Below are 18,249 nucleotides of genomic sequence, written 5' to 3' on the forward strand. Positions count from 1 at the left end.
GGCTTCTTCAATGGCTTCTGATGTACACTTAGGGTCTGTGGACTGCTCTGGTGCTGAGGGATGAAGATTGAGATTGAGTTCTTGTGAGAAGTTCTGAAGGAAATAATTTAGGCCACTGGCTGCCTTTCAATGCAGCCATCTGAGCATTCACTATGTGTGTCATAATACTGAGGTGACTCCCCAGCCCAACACCAGCACAGAAGGAACAGAGCAGTAGATGTTTCTGCACCTCTTCTCAGATGCAGGATTGTACCCTCACAGTCAGTGATGCCAACCCTTAGCTGTCTGCTGGAAAGGTGAGGTGTAGCTGACACACCAACACAGTGCTTCTTGCACCAGGGCCACATACAGCATCAGATTTGTCCCACCACATTAGTGTGGCCAAATACTACCCCTCCCTACCATCTGTCCCTGTTAATCCGCACATGATCCATGAACAGAGTGGATGACCTGGAACAGGAGACTCATACCATGCCTTGGGAGCTTTGCCTTGCCCAGATCTTCCAGTGGCCATCAAGACCAGATGGAGTTTCCATGAACACAGGCAGAGTAGCTCTGAAGGACCTCTCAGAGATATGCCAAGCATTAAGGAGATTTATTAGAGCAGAGTAAGTCAAAGCCAATCAGAATAGAGTGACTCAAAGTAAGATTAGAATGAACTTGCTTTTACTTCTGGCTAAGACAGAATCTGTAAAGTCACAAATATTAGAAAATTAAAACTGATTTTAACATGCATGTTTTTAAACCACTGTTAGATCTCAAAATACAAACAAAGGAACAGCCACACCCGCTCACTTTATGGTGAAGTAAGAAACAATGGAAAACATTGAGTCACCTTTTATAAAAATAAATACTCAATACTTATATATATATATATATATATATATATATATATATATTCATATTTATCAACTGGTTTATCTTTATTTAATTGATTTTACACATTTGTGGTTAAAGCATTATTTAAGAAAAAGCACAAGAATTTGCAGACTAAAACAGTTGCTTAAAGTTAATATATGGGATAAATCTTAATGGCTCATAAAATTGTAGTATTGTTTTTAAAGCTAAACCAGCTAAACTTGTAATCCATCCTGTCTGGTTTAACTGTGAGGTAAATGTGGCAATAGTTATCTTTATAATAATACTAAAAAATTAAATTTATTATCCAATAAAGTAAGTTGTGACATTTAGGACAGTTCTAATTGGATAAAATCACTAGATGGCAGTATAAATCTCTGCCACTTGGTATAATCCCAAAGATGCACAAGAGTAGTGTTGCCATATTGGAGTGAAAACACTTATGGGGTTATAAAGCGGACTGTAACAGGCCTTTCATGTTCGTGTTGATCTAACATATAAAGGGGATTGTAACAGACCTGTTATGTTTGCACATTTGATTTCAATTTGCACAGGGGGCAGATGAGGTCATTTGCAGCATTTCGAGTCGTTGGGTGGTCAGACATTAGGTTTTAGGCCGTTATTTCAGCTCCTTGAACGGCAAAATGCTTGGCCGGATATCTATTTGTCATCCTGGAGTGGACTGATTGTTTCTTTCCATTGATCACTATTTTAGCATGTCAATGGGTCAAATACATGTCAAAGCAAATATATTTAATTGGTTTAACAAATCGCCTCGTACCTTACCTGCCAGCTAACCGCAGAAAGTCCATTCTCTAAATGCTTGTCAGTTAGGATGTTTGCAATGGTGTAGAATACTGATGACTTTAGTTCTCAGTACATAATTTCCTTTTGAAGAGTAGGAAAGATGAATTTCGTGTCTTCTGTAGGCTACACTGTGTCAGACTTAGTACTGCAAGTTGGTTGAGTAATTTATATTCCAGATTTATACATTAAAAGTGTCAGTTCTGTTAGCTAGCTAGATGGGTTATGCTTTTAATGTTGTAGTGCTATATCCTCATCACCGTATGTCCTCCTTTTCGGGGGTTATTAAAGTGGATACCTTCCTACTTTGGCCTAAAGCAAAAATAAACAATGAAATCTTAGATCACCACTCCTTGATGACGAGCTTCAAAAATTCTGTTCCATGAGGCAAAGGTGAAACCACACCTCACTCATGTAGCCTACCAATTCATAATAAAACACAATACTTTTCTTTCAAGAACTCTAATACAAACGCTACAACATCTCTTATTTATCTGTTGTATTCATGTATCGAAGCTACCATGTTCGGTCAATAATAGGCTATACCGTTCTATTACGTTTTAGAACGCACCATTTTGCAAAAGGAGGGAACTTTGAAAAGCCACGTAAATATGTTTACATCAGGGGGATTAATGACAACCATCTGGCAACCCTTTAGAAGCCGCCACTGGATATCCCACAGTGCTTTGCTAACAGTGCCATGTTTTTACAAGATTTCTTGGCTGGGCAGCGCTCACATAAAAAGTTGGATGTTAGCTATTGAGCTATAATATTGCTGTTTTATCAAGTTTATTAACTATTTGGGGACTTGTATAAGGACTACACTGTCAAGATGCCGCGAATTATGATTAAGGGTGGCGTTTGGCGCAACACCGAGGTATGCAAATAAACAAATAGCAGCCTGTTCTGACATTAGCTGAACAAATTTGCTAGCGGTAGCTAGCTATTCAGCTAGGTAGCATCTAGCTAATCAACGGTTAGCCTAAATAATATCGTGATCTGTATTGAAAAGGTACATAGGGTACAGAGCTTACATTAGCAGCATAATTTTTTAAAATAAAAGGATATGGCTTTATGATAAATACAAGTTAGCGGTTACCTTCCATACATAGGAAGAAAGCGTTAGCCGTGTAACTATCCTTGCTAGCTAGTCTACCATAATGTAGTTGTGGCTACAGCGCTTGTAGCTAGCTAGCTAGCTAGCATTCGAACCGATGTATTCATTTAGATAATAGTAATTACATTGCTCTGCACAGTCCCCTTACCTGACCTTGTGTTTTTCGCTCCTTGTTTATGCAGGATGAGATCCTTAAGGCAGCGGTAATGAAATATGGCAAGAATCAATGGTCTAGAATTGCCTCGCTGCTCCACAGAAAGTCGGCCAAACAGTGTAAAGCTAGATGGTGAGTACTCATTTACCTAATTACAGGAAAATCTGTCATCCTACAGTATTTACTATTTTGGTCATGTAAACACATTTCAGAGTGTTTATTTTATGTGCCTAAAAATTGCTTTGTGGTGATCAAACCCAACCTAGGTATGAGTGGCTGGATCCTAGCATTAAGAAAACAGAATGGTCTCGTGAAGAAGAGGAGAAGTTACTGCATCTGGCCAAGCTGATGCCAACACAGTGGCGAACCATAGCCCCCATCATTGGCAGAACGGCTGCACAGTGCCTGGAGCACTATGAGTTTCTGCTGTAAGTGTTTGTCCTCACAGTGTATGTTTTTCATAAATTAGGCATGTGAATTTCTGACATAAATTGCTATAATAATTTCTGATCTCAGAGACAAAGCTGCACAGAGGGATAATGAGGAAGATACTGGAGACGACCCTCGCAAACTCAAGCCAGGGGAGATTGACCCTAACCCTGAGACTAAGCCAGCAAGGCCAGACCCTGTGGATATGGATGAAGGTCAGCATATTGACTTCTGAGAGAGTTTGCTTTTAGGGTCGTCACTGACAAGGTACCTGTGACACGTTTATTTGGTGATGCTGAAGAAATTGAGCTAGTACTGTTTCACCTACAGATGAGCTGGAGATGTTGTCAGAGGCGAGGGCCCGTCTAGCAAACACCCAGGGCAAGAAGGCGAAGCGGAAAGCCAGAGAGAAGCAGCTTGAGGAGGCTAGGTGAGAGCAATAGTGTGTTTGTGCAGAAACATGTATAAAAATGCATCATGAGTGATTTGAGGCCTCTCATGTCTACTGCAAAAATGAATCTTCTGAATGTGGCCTTTGGGCCTCTGAAATGTCCCTGTAGTATCTGTACAAGTACCATCCTTTCGTCCTCTTCATAGGCGTTTGGCAGCCTTGCAGAAGCGCAGAGAGCTGCGTGCTGCAGGCATCGACATTCAGAAGAAGCGAAAGAAAAAGAGAGGCGTGGACTACAATGCAGAAATTCCCTTTGAGAAGAAGCCTGCTCAGGGATTCTATGATACATCCATGGAGCAGTATGACCCACTTGAGCCTGACTTTAAACGACTTCGCCAGCAGCATCTTGATGGAGAGCTCAGAAGGTGAGTGACCGAAGCCCACATCAAAACTCCTCACTCAACCACCCCAACTTGTGGACTGGATTTAATCTGTTTCAGTGCTGGTTTGTTAGAGCCATTTTACTGAATGTGTTTTTCATGGATACAGTGAGAAGGACGAGAGGGAACGTAAAAAGGACAGGCAGAAGATCAAGAAAAAGAAAGAGTCAGACCTACCATCGGCCATTCTGCAGACCAGTGGAGTGTCTGAGTTCACTAAGAAGAGGAGCAAACTGGTTCTGCCTTGCCCACAGGTAAACAGATGGAGCTGCTGGTCCATGGTCTATTAAATGAAATGATTCATAGTCATGGTTTTAAGCCTGAGCCCCACTCTGCTCTTTTACAGATTTCTGATGCTGAACTGGAGGAAGTGGTCAAACTGGGCCAGGCCAGTGAGATTGCCCGCCAGACAGCCGAGGAGTCTGGCATCACAAACTCCGCCTCCAGCGCGCTGCTCTCTGAGTACAGTGTCACCAATAATGCCATGGCCCTCCGCACGCCACAGACTCCCGCAGCACAGGACAAAATTCTGCAGGTATACAATCCAACCAGAGTGTTGATACAGTGTAATGAAATGTTTTAATGTCATGTTCAGTGTTTTATGTGAATATTTTATTTCCACTTCCAGGAAGCCCAGAATCTGATGGCACTTACTAACGTGGACACGCCTCTAAAGGGTGGTCTGAACACACCTCTGCATGAGAGTGATTTTTCTGGGGTCACCCCACAGAGGCAGGTGATCCAGACCCCCAACACTGTGCTCTCAACACCTTTCAGGTAGCTGTTGTTTTACACAATATATTAAAATGTAGTATAGTTTGTGCTATAATTTTAGCAATCTGCAAATGGTGATCTTAAAAATGTTTGTTTGGGTTTTTTTTTTTTGCAGAACCCCAAGTCATGGTGCAGAAAGTTTGACCCCTCACACTGGTATGACTCCTAAGCCTTCAGTGGGAGTGACCCCAGGCCGGACACCCCTGCGTGACAAGCTCAACATCAATACAGAGGATGGCGCAGTGGACTACACTGATCCAGCTTACGCCAAGCACCTGGTGAGACCAAGCATACACCTATGAATACAATAAGAATGAATGGGACTGGCCACTCGGCCGTTGTTCCCACCGTGGAGAGCTCATATGTTTGCATGTGTGTGCCATGTGTTTTACAGCAACGGGAGTCACGGGAGCAGCTGAAGGTGGGGCTAATGGCTCTGCCTCTGCCCAAAAACGACTTTGAGATTGTGCTCCCAGAGAACGCTGAGCGAGATCTGGAGGAGGCAGAGGTGGACGAGAGCTTTGTGGAGGACGCTGCTGACATCGAACTCCGGAAACATGTCAGTCCCACTCTCCTCCTCTACCTCCTTACTCATAATTAAAGTCACACTCTTAATGCTGAGAGCTAAATATCCTGAACGGTTGTTGGGTTTTAATTTCAGGTAACTGTGTGCTACTTTTCAGAGATATGTGTAGTCATTCCATATTTTTGGGCGAGGTTAAGTCATGCAAGCATGCCTCCCTTTCACCGAAACCTTTTCAGTGCCATAACCTCAGGTTTATGGTGTGGTGATTGACTCAGATGGGTGGCGCTGTTACAGTTCTGCTTATATGGGGCATTGTATGAAGATAACTAAGAAATTCATAAATGGATGGAAAGATGGCAACAGTAATGACTCGTACAGCTTAATTTCTTGCACTGTTATGTACATCATTTGCATTACATTTTGGTTTAAAACCAAGTGGAATCATTTGCCATCACAAGTTCACATTTGGATTGTGTGCCACGTAATGACAACTCCTGCACTACAGCTCTTGGGCATAGTGAGCCGACATACAAATTTCAGAGCTGCATGAGGTGCACTGGATGAGGAACACGGGGAGAATCAAAAGACTTTTAGAGCTTTTCTCAGTGACTTTGAGACAAATTTCTTAATGGATATGAAATGTGTTTTTGCAGGCAGCCAGAGAAGCTGAGAGAGAGAAGGAGTTGAAGCAGAGACACACAGCTGTACAGAGGAGCTTACCCAGACCCTCCGAAGTGAGTTCCCCACCCAGTGTGTCACTACATGGCCTATCTACTACAGCACGCTCCAGACCAGTCCTCAGGACAGCACAAGGGCTTGAACATCACCTCAGAAATGCTTTCTTGATGTCCATGCTTTCAAGATCTGTGCTTCTAAGCATTGTGAACATCTTCACTATTCTTAAAATGCTTTATATCACTCCTGAAAGCTTTGTGATGGCAGAAACATATGCCACAGTGTCGCATATACAGTAGGTACATGTGCTATGTTCTTTTTTTTAATTTTTGTTCAACTCCTGAGTTTCCTTGGTTGTGTGTGTGTGTGCGCGCGTGTGCTTGCATGTGCGTGTGCCTCCGTGTAACCAGGTCAATGAGACCATACTGAGGCCCCAGAACGTGGAGCCTCCCCTCACAGAGCTTCAGCAAGCTGAGGAGCTCATTAAGAAAGAGATGATCACCATGGTCCACTACGACAGTCTGCATCACCCCTTCACGGAGGCCCTGGCCAAGAAAGGCAAAGGAGCAGGCTCGGGCTCCAGCAGTGCTGAGCACATCACTTACCTTGACAAAACTCCCTACGAGAAACTCTTAGAGGACGATTTAAGAAAGGTTGGTGTTGTGTGTTTTTTACTGAGCATAAAAGAAAAAAATAATTAAGCATCTCAACTAGTTAATTTCACACAGCAGTACTGGCTTCCCTGATTTTTCTCCCCTGTTTATACATGGCCAATTGGCATCCCTCTGGTACTCTCCCCTGTCACACAACAGGTGCCAACTGTGGAGGTCTTCCTCCAAGGTACAGGCAGCCAATCACCACAGCTTCTCAAGCTGCGGCTTATGCAACGTGAGGGGGTGTAGTACCACTAGAAGGATAGTGCAGTCTGCCCCTCGCAGATGTCGGCGATTGGCCATTGTTGCTCGTAATTGACAGGGGAGAGTGACTATGCCATACCTCCCTCCCTGAGAGTATGGCCAATTTTGCTTTCTCGTGCTCCCGGCCATGGTTGGCAGTGGCATCACTGGGGATTTTTATTTGTGTACTTCACACTTTCTTGAATATCTTTTTTTTTTTATGTGCTATGGAATGATTGGAATAGTAAATTGACATTGAACTATGTGTGACTGTCAGGCTAAGGAGCTGCTGCGCCAGGAGATGGAGGTGGTGAAGCATGGCATGGGTCACGGCGAGCTCTCTATCGACGCCTACAACCAAGTGTGGGAAGAGTGCTACAGCCAGGTGCTGTACCTACCAGGACAGAACCGCTACACCAGAGCCAACCTGGCCAGCAAGAAGGACAGGATTGAGTCCCTGGAGAAGAAACTGGAGGTAAAGGGTCATCCAGTTATTGTTTGTTTGCAGTTCCTGAATAGTCCAACAGGTGGCACTGATTGCATTAGCATTTGAATCTGGGCTTCAATGTCGCTCCACAGAATCTCTGAACTGACTGTTAATACCCTTAGCCACACTGTTTGACTGCAGTTGAGTTTTCTTAGAGAGATTTGTCACTGCAGAGAATCATTTTCAGCTTCATGTGTCCAATGTATTAAACTCTGTATTAAAATCAGGAAATTTAATGCAGTAAAGAATATAGTTAATGTTAATACAGATATTGGCTCGTTTAAAAAAAAAAAAAAAAAACATTTAGTGCCTGAAGTTACATAGTTCGTAGCTACAGTGGCCAAGAGAAACACATTAGTCCACCAGCGCTATAATTCGAAGTTTTAAAATATGAATTGAAAGTAACTTCATTTTGTTCCCATGCCAACACTTTTAATGCAGACAAAAATGATCACCATGAAAAGACAGTGAGCTGGCCTTGGTTTCAGAGCCAGCATATGTGCTAAGTTTCAGTTAATCAAGGCAACCACCATCTTACAAAGGGTACATTTGTTTCATATTTCTTGGCTGGGAGTGCAGGGCGGAAACTTGGAGCCCATTCACACAGCAGCCCACTCGGACTGAGCGGGGAAGGGTTTGGGGAGGGGTGCGTTCCTGCGAGGGTGTCGGGGCTGAACACTGCCGCGCTCCTCTCACTCACAGAACTGACGGGATGTATGCTGGTGCAGCTGCACACCACATTTATTAATGGGCTTAAGAAGCAGCTCAGAGCAATGCAGTTTGTGGGGGTGGGGGGTGCCGCCTGTGGCAGGGACCATGAACAGCAGCACACCCTCAGCTTTTACCACTGGTCCCCTGTGTATCACGTCAACCACGCAGAGCAAACTAAGTCAGGGGGTTCAGGAGCTTTAAACACCCCAAACCACACCACTGGAGAGTAATAAGGCCCTCTGAGGTGGGTTCCTTCACCTTCTGTACAGGCCAGCATCTCAGCATAGGCTGCTTGAAACCTGGTTTGTCAGTGTCAGCAAGAGGACTCTACTGGCATCCGGGGGGGGGGGCTTGGATAGATGCTTTTAGGTTATAAAAGGGGTTTTAATTTTCTCAAATATCAGACAACAGGTTCTGATTAAATACTGTAGTTTCTTAATGCCTAGCATCTCTAAAACTAATACAGTGCTGAAGGGTGTTGTCAAAGTAATATAGGTTCTTGCAGTGCGATTATAGTGTATTATATGGTATTAGACTTTAGCTTTAAATGGTTTTACAAGTACTGATGTTAGTTTTGTAAAAGTACATGGTTATTCATACACCAGAAACTGAGCAGTCATGTATCATAATATCCAGATCAACAGGGGTCACATGACTATGGAGGCCAAGCGTGCAGCCAAGTTGGAGAAGAAGATGAAGATCCTGTTGGGTGGCTACCAGTCACGGGCTATGGGTCTGATGAAGCAGCTCAGTGACCTGTGGGACCAGGTGGAGCAGGCTCACATGGAGCTGCACACCTTTCAGGAGCTGAAGAAGCAGGAGGACACGGCCATCCCTCGCAGACAGGAGGTGAGTAATGACAGCTAGCCATCTAGCTTTAGCCAAACCACTCCAACTAGCAAAAAGGCTTCGTGTAGTCTTAGTGAAGTGGCCAAAGTGCAGTCATGGTGAAATTACTCAGTCTAGCTTGGTGAAACAACATGGTCTGTCCTTAAATAAAGAACTCCTTGGTCATCCCCTAATTAGAATACAGCAGTTACCACAATAAGGACTGTAGAATTGTGTTCACATCCTGAGTTGAATTAACCTTTTGAGTATTTTAATCAGTAACGTTTTAGCAAGAAACTGGTGTGGCATGGTATAGATACTGAGTATTTTTAGCATTATAGTCATAAGTCATAAATAACCTTTCATAGAAGTAACACTAAGGTTTTTTGTATGTGACAAGGCCCTGAGAGAGGATGTGCAAAGGCAACAGGACCGAGAGAAGGAGCTCCAGCAGAGGTTTGCCGACATCCTCCTCGATAAAGAAACCTTGCTTTCACACAAGTTCTGAATGTGACTTTCAAAATATATGTTGAACTCTTGCTTCAACCATGGCTGTCTACACTGGTTGTAAATCTAAATGAAACAGTTGACACTTTTATTTGGTTTGGTTTTGTTTATTTTTAATTATTCAGCCTGTACAACAGCACCATGTTACCATAAGACCCCTTTAGTTTCTGCAGCAGTCATTTTGTTCTCAAAGCTTGAGTGTGGACTTGATTCCAAGCAGTATTCAGAGCTCATAGTTTGTTTTTAAAGATCAAACTTTTTTTTTTTTTTCATATTGCTTACAATTTGTAAATAATGAATGGCAGTATGTTTTTTCCCCTCCCCAAAATGTGGCTATTTTGAGGATTACACTCAATATGAGATCTTGTAACCTTTCATTAGTATGTTGATATCAAGGAAATCTGTGTATTCTCACTGGCTTTGACAGTACTAGTTTACACAATAAACCATCAGCTGTAACATCTCCCACTGTTGCTTCTTTTCTATTATAGTAATCAAAACCGATGAAGGACATTCAGTTATTATGGCCTCTTAAGCCCTAAGCAATTTCTTTAGGACCCTCTTTGAGATGTAAACTGCTGGCTATTACTATACTATATATATCAGCTAGTAATGGGATTCTGGATACCTCTTAAAACATAAAATGTCACAATTAAGATGCTTGATGAACAAACATGGCAAATAGTAAACACCTTGGTAGAGGAAGTGTAATGTAATATGTATTACACTACTATTGGCCATCCAAAGCTGCTTTAAAAAGTACAGTGCTGCTATACTCATGATTTGCCGAATCCCATCAGGAGGAAGCCTCTAACTTGTCATCCACTGTCAGTTTCGCGTCATGATAAGTTGGTTATTAGCTGTCTCTTAGCTATTGATGTGAGGGAATCAGTCCCTGAGGGTAATGAGACTGCAGTTTGAAGATTTCTCTGGTTTAATACTAGTTGAGCACTGACTGCACAACTCCTGGCATTTACATGTAGACTCCATGTACATGTAATGTTTATATCACAGTATAGTTGACAGCTGATTTGATGGTAAAATAATTAAGACTGTGCAGCAGGAAACATCCTGTTAACTACCCCACCACTGCACTGAAACGCAGAACCTTTTACATTTAGTGGTAATAGAACTGACATGCATTACTGAATGCGAATGCTTTCTTATTAAATAGCTCATTAGCTTCTTATACTGAGTGAACAGTCAGTATTTGTCGGACTTGTGACTAGAGGCTGACACATGCCTTCAAGGTAAATTACATCTCAAGTCCATAAAGGATAAAACTAAACTACTTTTATTTCCTCAAATGAATATTGCTGTTCAAGCACTTCTAGCCTCCAAGGATTTAGTGGTGTCTCCATTTTCACATTATGGAGGGACTCTGGGACCAGAGCAGTGGGGTTTGGCAAGATGAGGGAAAACTGGCTTGAAACTATTAAAGACTGCCACTATATTTTCAAGTGTAGTCACACTATGTAAGTCTCCCCTTACCAGGGAAGGAATCACGCCTCTGGCTTCAGAGCATATTGGGAAGAGCGGATGTGGTTTTGAAATTCTTATTCTGGAGTTGTCAATGCTGTTCAGTGTTCCCTTTGTAAGTCTCATGAAAGATCATTCAAGGCCTCTCTCATTATTCCACTGGAGTGATGAAGTGAATGTGACTGGGTGGGTGGCATAGCTTGTCTCTCTGCACTAGAGGAAGCAATTATATGTAAATCCATTTATTCAGGATTGATTAAATGTTTAACACTTTGAAGCACATGGGCCAGAGAGAAGCCTCTCTCTAAAATGGGACAATCTGTTAACGTTCATGGCTTCTGAACGAAGTTTTCAAAAATATATTGATTAAATTTAGTAAAGCTAAAAGAATGTTGTGATGCAAATAATGTTCAAAATGATAAGTGTTAAACTGAGATCACAGAATTACTTGACTACATGTGCCCTGCATATGGTTTCAGTGAAGATTTCTTTCACTAGGGTCAAAATAACGACTCTACAGTTTTGATCTCCTCCAGTCTAAAATGAATTGACAGTATGCAAGGTTTGTATCACAATGGAATTCCCATTGCCCTGTACATAGTCCCTTTGGAAATTAAATAGCTGAATTAGTGAGTTGTTTGATTGGCACCAGGTTTCATTGGAAGTAGCACAATGCTATCAGCTTTCGCTGGAGTACCATAGATTGCCTGAATCTTGTAGTTTTGGCTCTAGGTTTGATGCAAAGATATTGTACAACAGAAACCTGGGACATTGTAGGACTATTGTGAAAGCACTGCACTATGTGATTTTTCTATAATGCAATATGAGTGTACATTAGATGCAAAACAGATATGGAGATGGTGAGGGCTTGCAAATGGTATATGAGCTACAGGTGATTCCTTAGGGTTGCCCTGACTATGTAGGGTGAGGTATGTTGTTTGCCACCCACTACTGAGTTAGCACTGTGCTTACTGTAACTTCCAGCTGTCATCTCTACTGTCATTCTGGCTGGCTCTGGTGCCCTTTCCAGCTCTGCAGACTGACCTCTGCCACTTGAGCTCTTCTTGTCTCATTGCCATTGGCATGCTGCTGCCAACACTGTTCCATCTCCTGCCATCTGGACTGGCTGGCCCACTCCCTGCTTGAGTCAGCTCTCACTCTGTTGCTCTCTCACTCTCTTTCTCTTAATTGGTCTTTTGCCACTCTCTCTCTCTCTAATGATTGGTTGCTCACCTATCTCTCGGTTGATCTCTCACTCGCTCTTTTTTCTTTATCTGTGACCTGTTCCTTTTTGTCCTTTCACTGAGGGTCTATAGTGGGGTTTCTGTCATCTAATGCTGCTGCCTGTTGTGCAGGCGGAGGGCACATGTTCACTCCTTGTTTCGCCCGTGTCTGGATGTTCCTCCAAATTAATTCAAATAAAAAGGTGATGGAGCCGACTTTTTTTTTTCCCAGCACATCCCACAGATGCTCAATCAGATTGAGATCTGTGGGATTTAGAGGCCAAGTCAACATCTTAAACTCTTTATGTTCATCAAACCATTCCTGAACAATCTTTGCAGTCTTGCAGGGTGCATTATCCTACTGAAAGAGGCTACTGCCATGAGGGAATACCATTGCCATGAAGGGGTGTACTTGGTCTGCAATGTAGGTGTTACATGTCAAACTAACATCCACATAAATGCCCAGACTCAAGGTTTCCCAACAGAAGACTGTATAGAGCATCGCACTACTCTGGAAGTAACTTTTCTGTGTGATCAGATCAGCTGGGATAGCCTTCACTCCCCATCTGCATCAGTGAGCCTTGAACATTCATGGCCTTGCCACTGGTTCACTGATTGCCTTTCCTTAGACCACTTTTAGTAGATACTAACTACTGCATACCAGGAACACCCCACAAGACCTGTTGTTTTGGAGATACTCTGAATCCTGTCAAGCCATCACAGTTTGGCCCTTGCCAAAATCTTTCAGCTCTTTACACTTGCTGTCTAATATATCCCACTCCTTGACAGGTGCCAGTGTGATAAGATGCTATTCACATTACCTGTAAGGGGTTTTACTGTTACGGCTGATCAGTGTATACTGTAACATCAGTAGAAGATGACAGTGTCAGTTAGCCCGCAAATAACAGCTGTTTATTGCAAAGCAAATTTTTAAAAGACTCATCCACAGCAAACAAGCATAAAAGAAACCGGTAGATTAACCAAAAAGACACACACACATACAAACCAGAAATATACACAATCCAATATACACGAATCAACACAACACACAAAGCAGCCGTTAACAGCATGCAAAGCTTAAATATATATACTAAATAGGCCTACAGAGAGGTGCACAACATTACGGAAGTTCTCACTGTGATTTAACTAGCCTACACCCCATAGTCTGTGGCACATGCCACAATATAAAGTACTTCCTCTTTCATTATTCCAGGTGGTGGTCATATTTTTTTGCTCACACTCAGGCCTTCTACCAGAGGCCTGGAAATTTGGGAGAATGGTACGGTATTTTTGATTGTGCTCTTCTGGACTGAGACTGATCTGCTATTCCTGGGATCTGTGGGAGCCACATCCCTACCACCCTTCCACATTCTCTCTGTTTGCTCTTTCAGTCACATTCCATTAGCTGCATATTGTCCAACCTCATCCACCTACAATTTTTTCCAGTAGTCCACTTACCATTGAATTGTCCTGGTTCGTTGACATTCGATACAGACTTTGTTAATCCTGGTGACGTCCGAGCTGGCATTATGACTCATGCTCTCATGTTTCAAAGTTAGTGAGGTAGAAGTAGAGCATGGGGCACAGGCTTCAGAGAGTAATATGTTTTAAAATATATATACACTTCACAGTTTTATATAACATTGTATTCATCTGTACAATTACCTTTGATCTGAGATAGGAGGGCAATATATAAAGATGTATGTGACTCCTGTTTTGCTGAGGAGTTTAGTTCACATAAGAGCCAGGTCGGTGAAACATAAAGTAGGCAAACTAGGGAAAACATTTCCTACTGCCGTCATTGACTTTATCTCAGCCTGAAACTGTCAACTGTTAACTGAGATGAAAGAACTGCAAAAAACATGCTCATGAACTTACATGAATTTTAACAGTTCTACTGCTATCTAAATATATTACATTCATTCAGTTTTTACATAAGACATGATTTGATAAAGGCAAAAGTATTTCCATGGCAAAACCTCTCAGTAGATTTTGACTTTGTTGTAATTGTGAATTAAGCTGTTACATGTGTTATTCTGGAGGAAGTCTAGAGAGTTAAGTAATTCACAATACACAAATGTTTTCTTGGTGATGACATTTCTTATTGGGACCATGTCAGTCTTAACGCGCTACAGGAAGGAAGCAATCCATTGACAGGCTGTTAAGAATTAGAGTAACTTAATTACCTCAGAACCTCCTACAGCTATTTCATATTCATTCTCAAACAAACTCACACAGTAAACAGGATGCAGACTCACAGAACGCAAGCACACACCCGAGGCTCGGTGAGACACAGCAGGTGGCAAGGTGCCCCAGCAACGACCGTGGCTTGCAATGATAATAAACTGAACAACTCTTTAAAAGCATTTAAACGCATGAACTGCCAAAAAAGAAAACAAAGAAAATGACAATTACGTCCTCTGAGGCTGCCTTTTTTTATACAGAGGTAACAGCACACACATTCTTAGTCTGAGAGAGGGGAAGGCATTTAGGCACAGAGAGAAAACACATCAAAAAGATGCATGAATGGACAAACAAGAACAAAGCAGCCTTCAGTAATGGGTTAATGGGGAGAGACTACGAATTCAATCGCCAGAACACCAACACAGTGTTATTCAGGCTGACACTGAATTAGACATGTTTCCTTTTCGTGTTGGAGACAGAATACAAGCAGAGAACAGAACAAAAAGACAGAATGTTTTTCGTTTGGAAAACTCCTGTTGTCTAGCCAAGTCTGGCTCCACAGGCTGGCCATGCTCTCCCTGGTGGAGCTGACTATAAAGCAAAGGTCAGCATTGTTCTCTGAAATCAAATCCAAAACATTTCCAAACATAATAACAATCTATACCGATATGGTCTGTGGGTAAATCATAAATAGGAGCTGTCCTCAGGGTCTAAATTTAAACAGATTGCACACAGTGACAGCGAGAAGCCATCACACCGACCTTCTGTTTTGACTTTCACATCAAGGGCTTCTGCTGTCTTTCTTCTGGCCAGCAGTGTAGATTGTGTTCTTTACAGCTCCACTCTTGACCTGTTTACATGAGTGTGACGGTCTCGGCAGTGATTATAAAGCAGGAGGGCAAAAGGAGGGCTCGGGCGTGTTAGCCTGTTATTACAGTCAGAATTGGAAACCCCCGAGGGAGAGGGGATTTGGTTACAAATCAAACACGAGTCCTATTTTATATGCAGCTAAACTGCACTGGATGGAAATCTTTTGTCAAATTCAGACCCCGTCTGTTGGAATTGAATCTGAGCATTGGTAATTACAAATGGAGTCATGGTGATTTATGCAAGATGTTTTTAATGATTTTGGTATTGTACTCACCCAGCATGACCTCGACATGACTGAGCTGTGCACTCCCTCCCTTTCTCTAGAATAGAGAAATGTTTTTTATTCTACAATAATAAGATACATAATAGGTGGAAGAATACATCTTTCTTTGAGGAAGTTCAGTAAGGGCTACAGGCCTGTTGGGCCTCAGAAACCCAGCTGTTTTGTTTGTTTGATTATACTAGTTCATTCATGTGAGTCTTTGTTGAAGCACCCTTCTTGATTTAAGCCGTTTGTTTGAACACACCTCTTCATATTGGCAGGCATTGGAGAATTTGTGATCTATGTTATGTCACTAACATGTTAAACCCTTAAAAAGGACAGTTTGCTCACCCACGCCGTTCAGACTGTATGAGTTGTTTGGTTTGGATGTCTGTGAATAAGGTTATATATAGAGAGGAAATTAAAAATGCAGGGTTGTAATTTACAAGAGAGGGAGATAGATTTAAATGCTTTTTTTGCTGCTCCAGTTCCAAACTTCCAAATATGTCACAGCTGAATGAGAACTGAGCTTTTTCTGTGCTGGCAATAACAGGAGAGCTCATGTTGCCAGTTCCCATTTAGTGCCCATAGGAGATGGCCCTCAGACAATGGACTTCATCACATCCAAATGACATATAAGTCTGACATATGAACTGACTCTGTTTTGCATGATTAAACTGTAGTGTAATTTCAAAGTGTTTTATAAAATGAGCACAGGGGTTGCCAGATGGTACATATTTGAAGCATGCTCTGATGAGGGCTTTGGTAAGTGTTGTAGAGCATTATTCTACATGGCTCCCAGCACTGTGAGAGGTTTCTCTGAGAAAGCAAGGCCCAAATTGAGGAGCCATTCTAGCCATGTCTGCAGAAACTGAACAAAGAAAACAATGAGTAAAAATTCTTGTAGATACAGGATTTAGACTCACTTCTCATACAACCAAAATATACCCACAATATAGTAGAGTCTGAGTTAGATTTTTTTTTAACACAGAGAGGAAAAAAAAAACACTTTAAAGGTAATTAGTTAGGTACTTGGCTGTGGGTAGTGTGCCCGAAGCGTGAACTCTCCAATCCCAGCAGGGTGCTTGGTCTGTCTGGGGCCAGCCTACGGCAGGGTGGCAGAGTGAGGCAGCAGTCCCCCAAGCAGCATAGACCCCTGAGAAGCCTGAGGACCCAAGATTCCCCTGCATTGTGTTCTCTACGGTGTTGGGAAGAGTTCCAGTGCTGCTGCTCTCACATTTCAGTTGCTTGGCTGCTGCACACAAGCTGCAGCTGCTTGGAGAGCAAGCAGCACTGAGCTCTGGCACCAACATGGCCTTCTGGCTGTGAAAGGTGCAGTTCAGTGGATATGGGAATGGTCTACAACTACACTGCTCAGAGGCAGTGGTAAGTCAGTGGTTAAGGTACTTGACTTGTAAGCAAAGGGGTTTCCAGTTCAAGCCTCACCACTGCCAAGTTGCCACTGTTGGGTTCCTGAGCAAAGCACTTAACCATCAATTGCTTAAGTTGTGTTTAGTCATAATTGTAAAAAGTGTTTGGTAAATGTAATGCTTTTTGGTGAGGTATGAACACTTCAGGGAAGATCTTCATCCAAACTACTCCACTGTTTGCACATTTGATCAGACATAAAACCTGTTACATGTATCATAATATTTTAAGAGAAATTAGAAATCAAATGTGTGGTCAAATAGTTATATAATCTAAAAACTCTAAGATAAATCTTATAGGCTATTATATAAATGCTCATAATAGACTACAGTGGACCTAGCTAAACTGCAACTTAATGACAGTGGAATTATGACTAGGACAAACCGCAAACTGATAAAACAACACAGTTGCGGGATCAGCTCACAGTGGATACTCTTCTATTTCTAGAGACCTTTCCAGAATTCCTCCAGCAGGTGACGGTGTTGTGCTGAGCAGCACATACTCGCGGGATATAACTAATGGCTAAGTTCAGTGGGTTCCATTGCCAAGGTGTGAAGTAGTTCGCATTACATTTATTTCATTCATAAAGCTACTGAATGAGAAACGGCAAATACCCTGAGTGTTCCTGGTCCTGTTTCATTTTCCGGTGATTTCCTATATGATCGGAAATTCATTTATAAACCAAGAAACACCACTTAAGCAACATTCATTCCAATATTATTTCAGTAAAAATTATTTAAAAATTAATTTAACAGAAAAGGACAAAAATATTAAGCTACAAATAAATGTTAGCCTAACAATGTCAGTTTCATTTTAATAAATAGCCAAACGTCTTGAGAGCAAAATAATACGAAATCGAATTTGTATCAGATATCAAATATGTTATTTTCATTATTATTTTAGCATTGCTTTGTTTTTTTAACAATCGGAAAACCATATATATATATATATATATATATATATATATATATATATATATATATATATATATATATATATATATATATATATGTTTACCAAGTTCATGTTTGGAATTCAGAAACATCATTTAATATTTTACCGTGCTTGCAAGTGTGTGTGTGTGTGTGTGTGTGTGTGTGTGTGTGTGTGTGTGTGAAAATATTAAATGTTGTTTCCGAAGAAAATCTGTGAATTCCAAACATGAACTTGGTAAACCAAAATAAATGGCTGGTGGCACTTTACATA

The 18,249-nt window shown here is 41.8% G+C and overlaps 1 protein-coding gene across 1 annotated transcript; it reads left to right on the forward strand.

The window, feature by feature from the left end:
• The first annotated feature begins 2,361 nt into the window (after positions 1-2,361).
• On the forward strand, positions 2,362-10,060 carry cdc5l (CDC5 cell division cycle 5-like (S. pombe)). Its single transcript, XM_027002465.3, has 16 exons — positions 2,362-2,539; positions 2,962-3,065; positions 3,200-3,361; positions 3,450-3,577; positions 3,693-3,792; positions 3,960-4,178; positions 4,303-4,447; positions 4,540-4,728; positions 4,822-4,970; positions 5,083-5,245; positions 5,362-5,526; positions 6,147-6,227; positions 6,579-6,821; positions 7,342-7,539; positions 8,899-9,111; positions 9,491-10,060. Exons 1-16 carry the CDS (start codon positions 2,495-2,497, stop codon positions 9,596-9,598), a joined length of 2,412 nt encoding a protein of 803 aa, XP_026858266.2. The 5' UTR covers positions 2,362-2,494; the 3' UTR covers positions 9,599-10,060.
• The last annotated feature ends 8,189 nt before the right edge of the window (positions 10,061-18,249 follow it).

The sequence above is a fragment of the Electrophorus electricus genome, chromosome 10 (assembly GCF_041902795.1).
Source record: "Electrophorus electricus isolate QZ-2024a chromosome 10, ASM4190279v1, whole genome shotgun sequence".
Classification (NCBI taxonomy): domain Eukaryota; kingdom Metazoa; phylum Chordata; class Actinopteri; order Gymnotiformes; family Gymnotidae; genus Electrophorus; species Electrophorus electricus.

Excerpts from the sequence above, each read along its gene's own strand:
- cdc5l (XM_027002465.3), top strand. The coding sequence starts at position 2,495 with ATGCCGCGAATTATGATTAAGGGTGGCGTTTGGCGCAACACCGAG. Across the intron at positions 5,246-5,361 it reads CAGCTTACGCCAAGCACCTG|CAACGGGAGTCACGGGAGCA; the intron begins GTGAGACCAAGC and ends TGTGTTTTACAG. Across the intron at positions 5,527-6,146 it reads ACATCGAACTCCGGAAACAT|GCAGCCAGAGAAGCTGAGAG; the intron begins GTCAGTCCCACT and ends GTGTTTTTGCAG.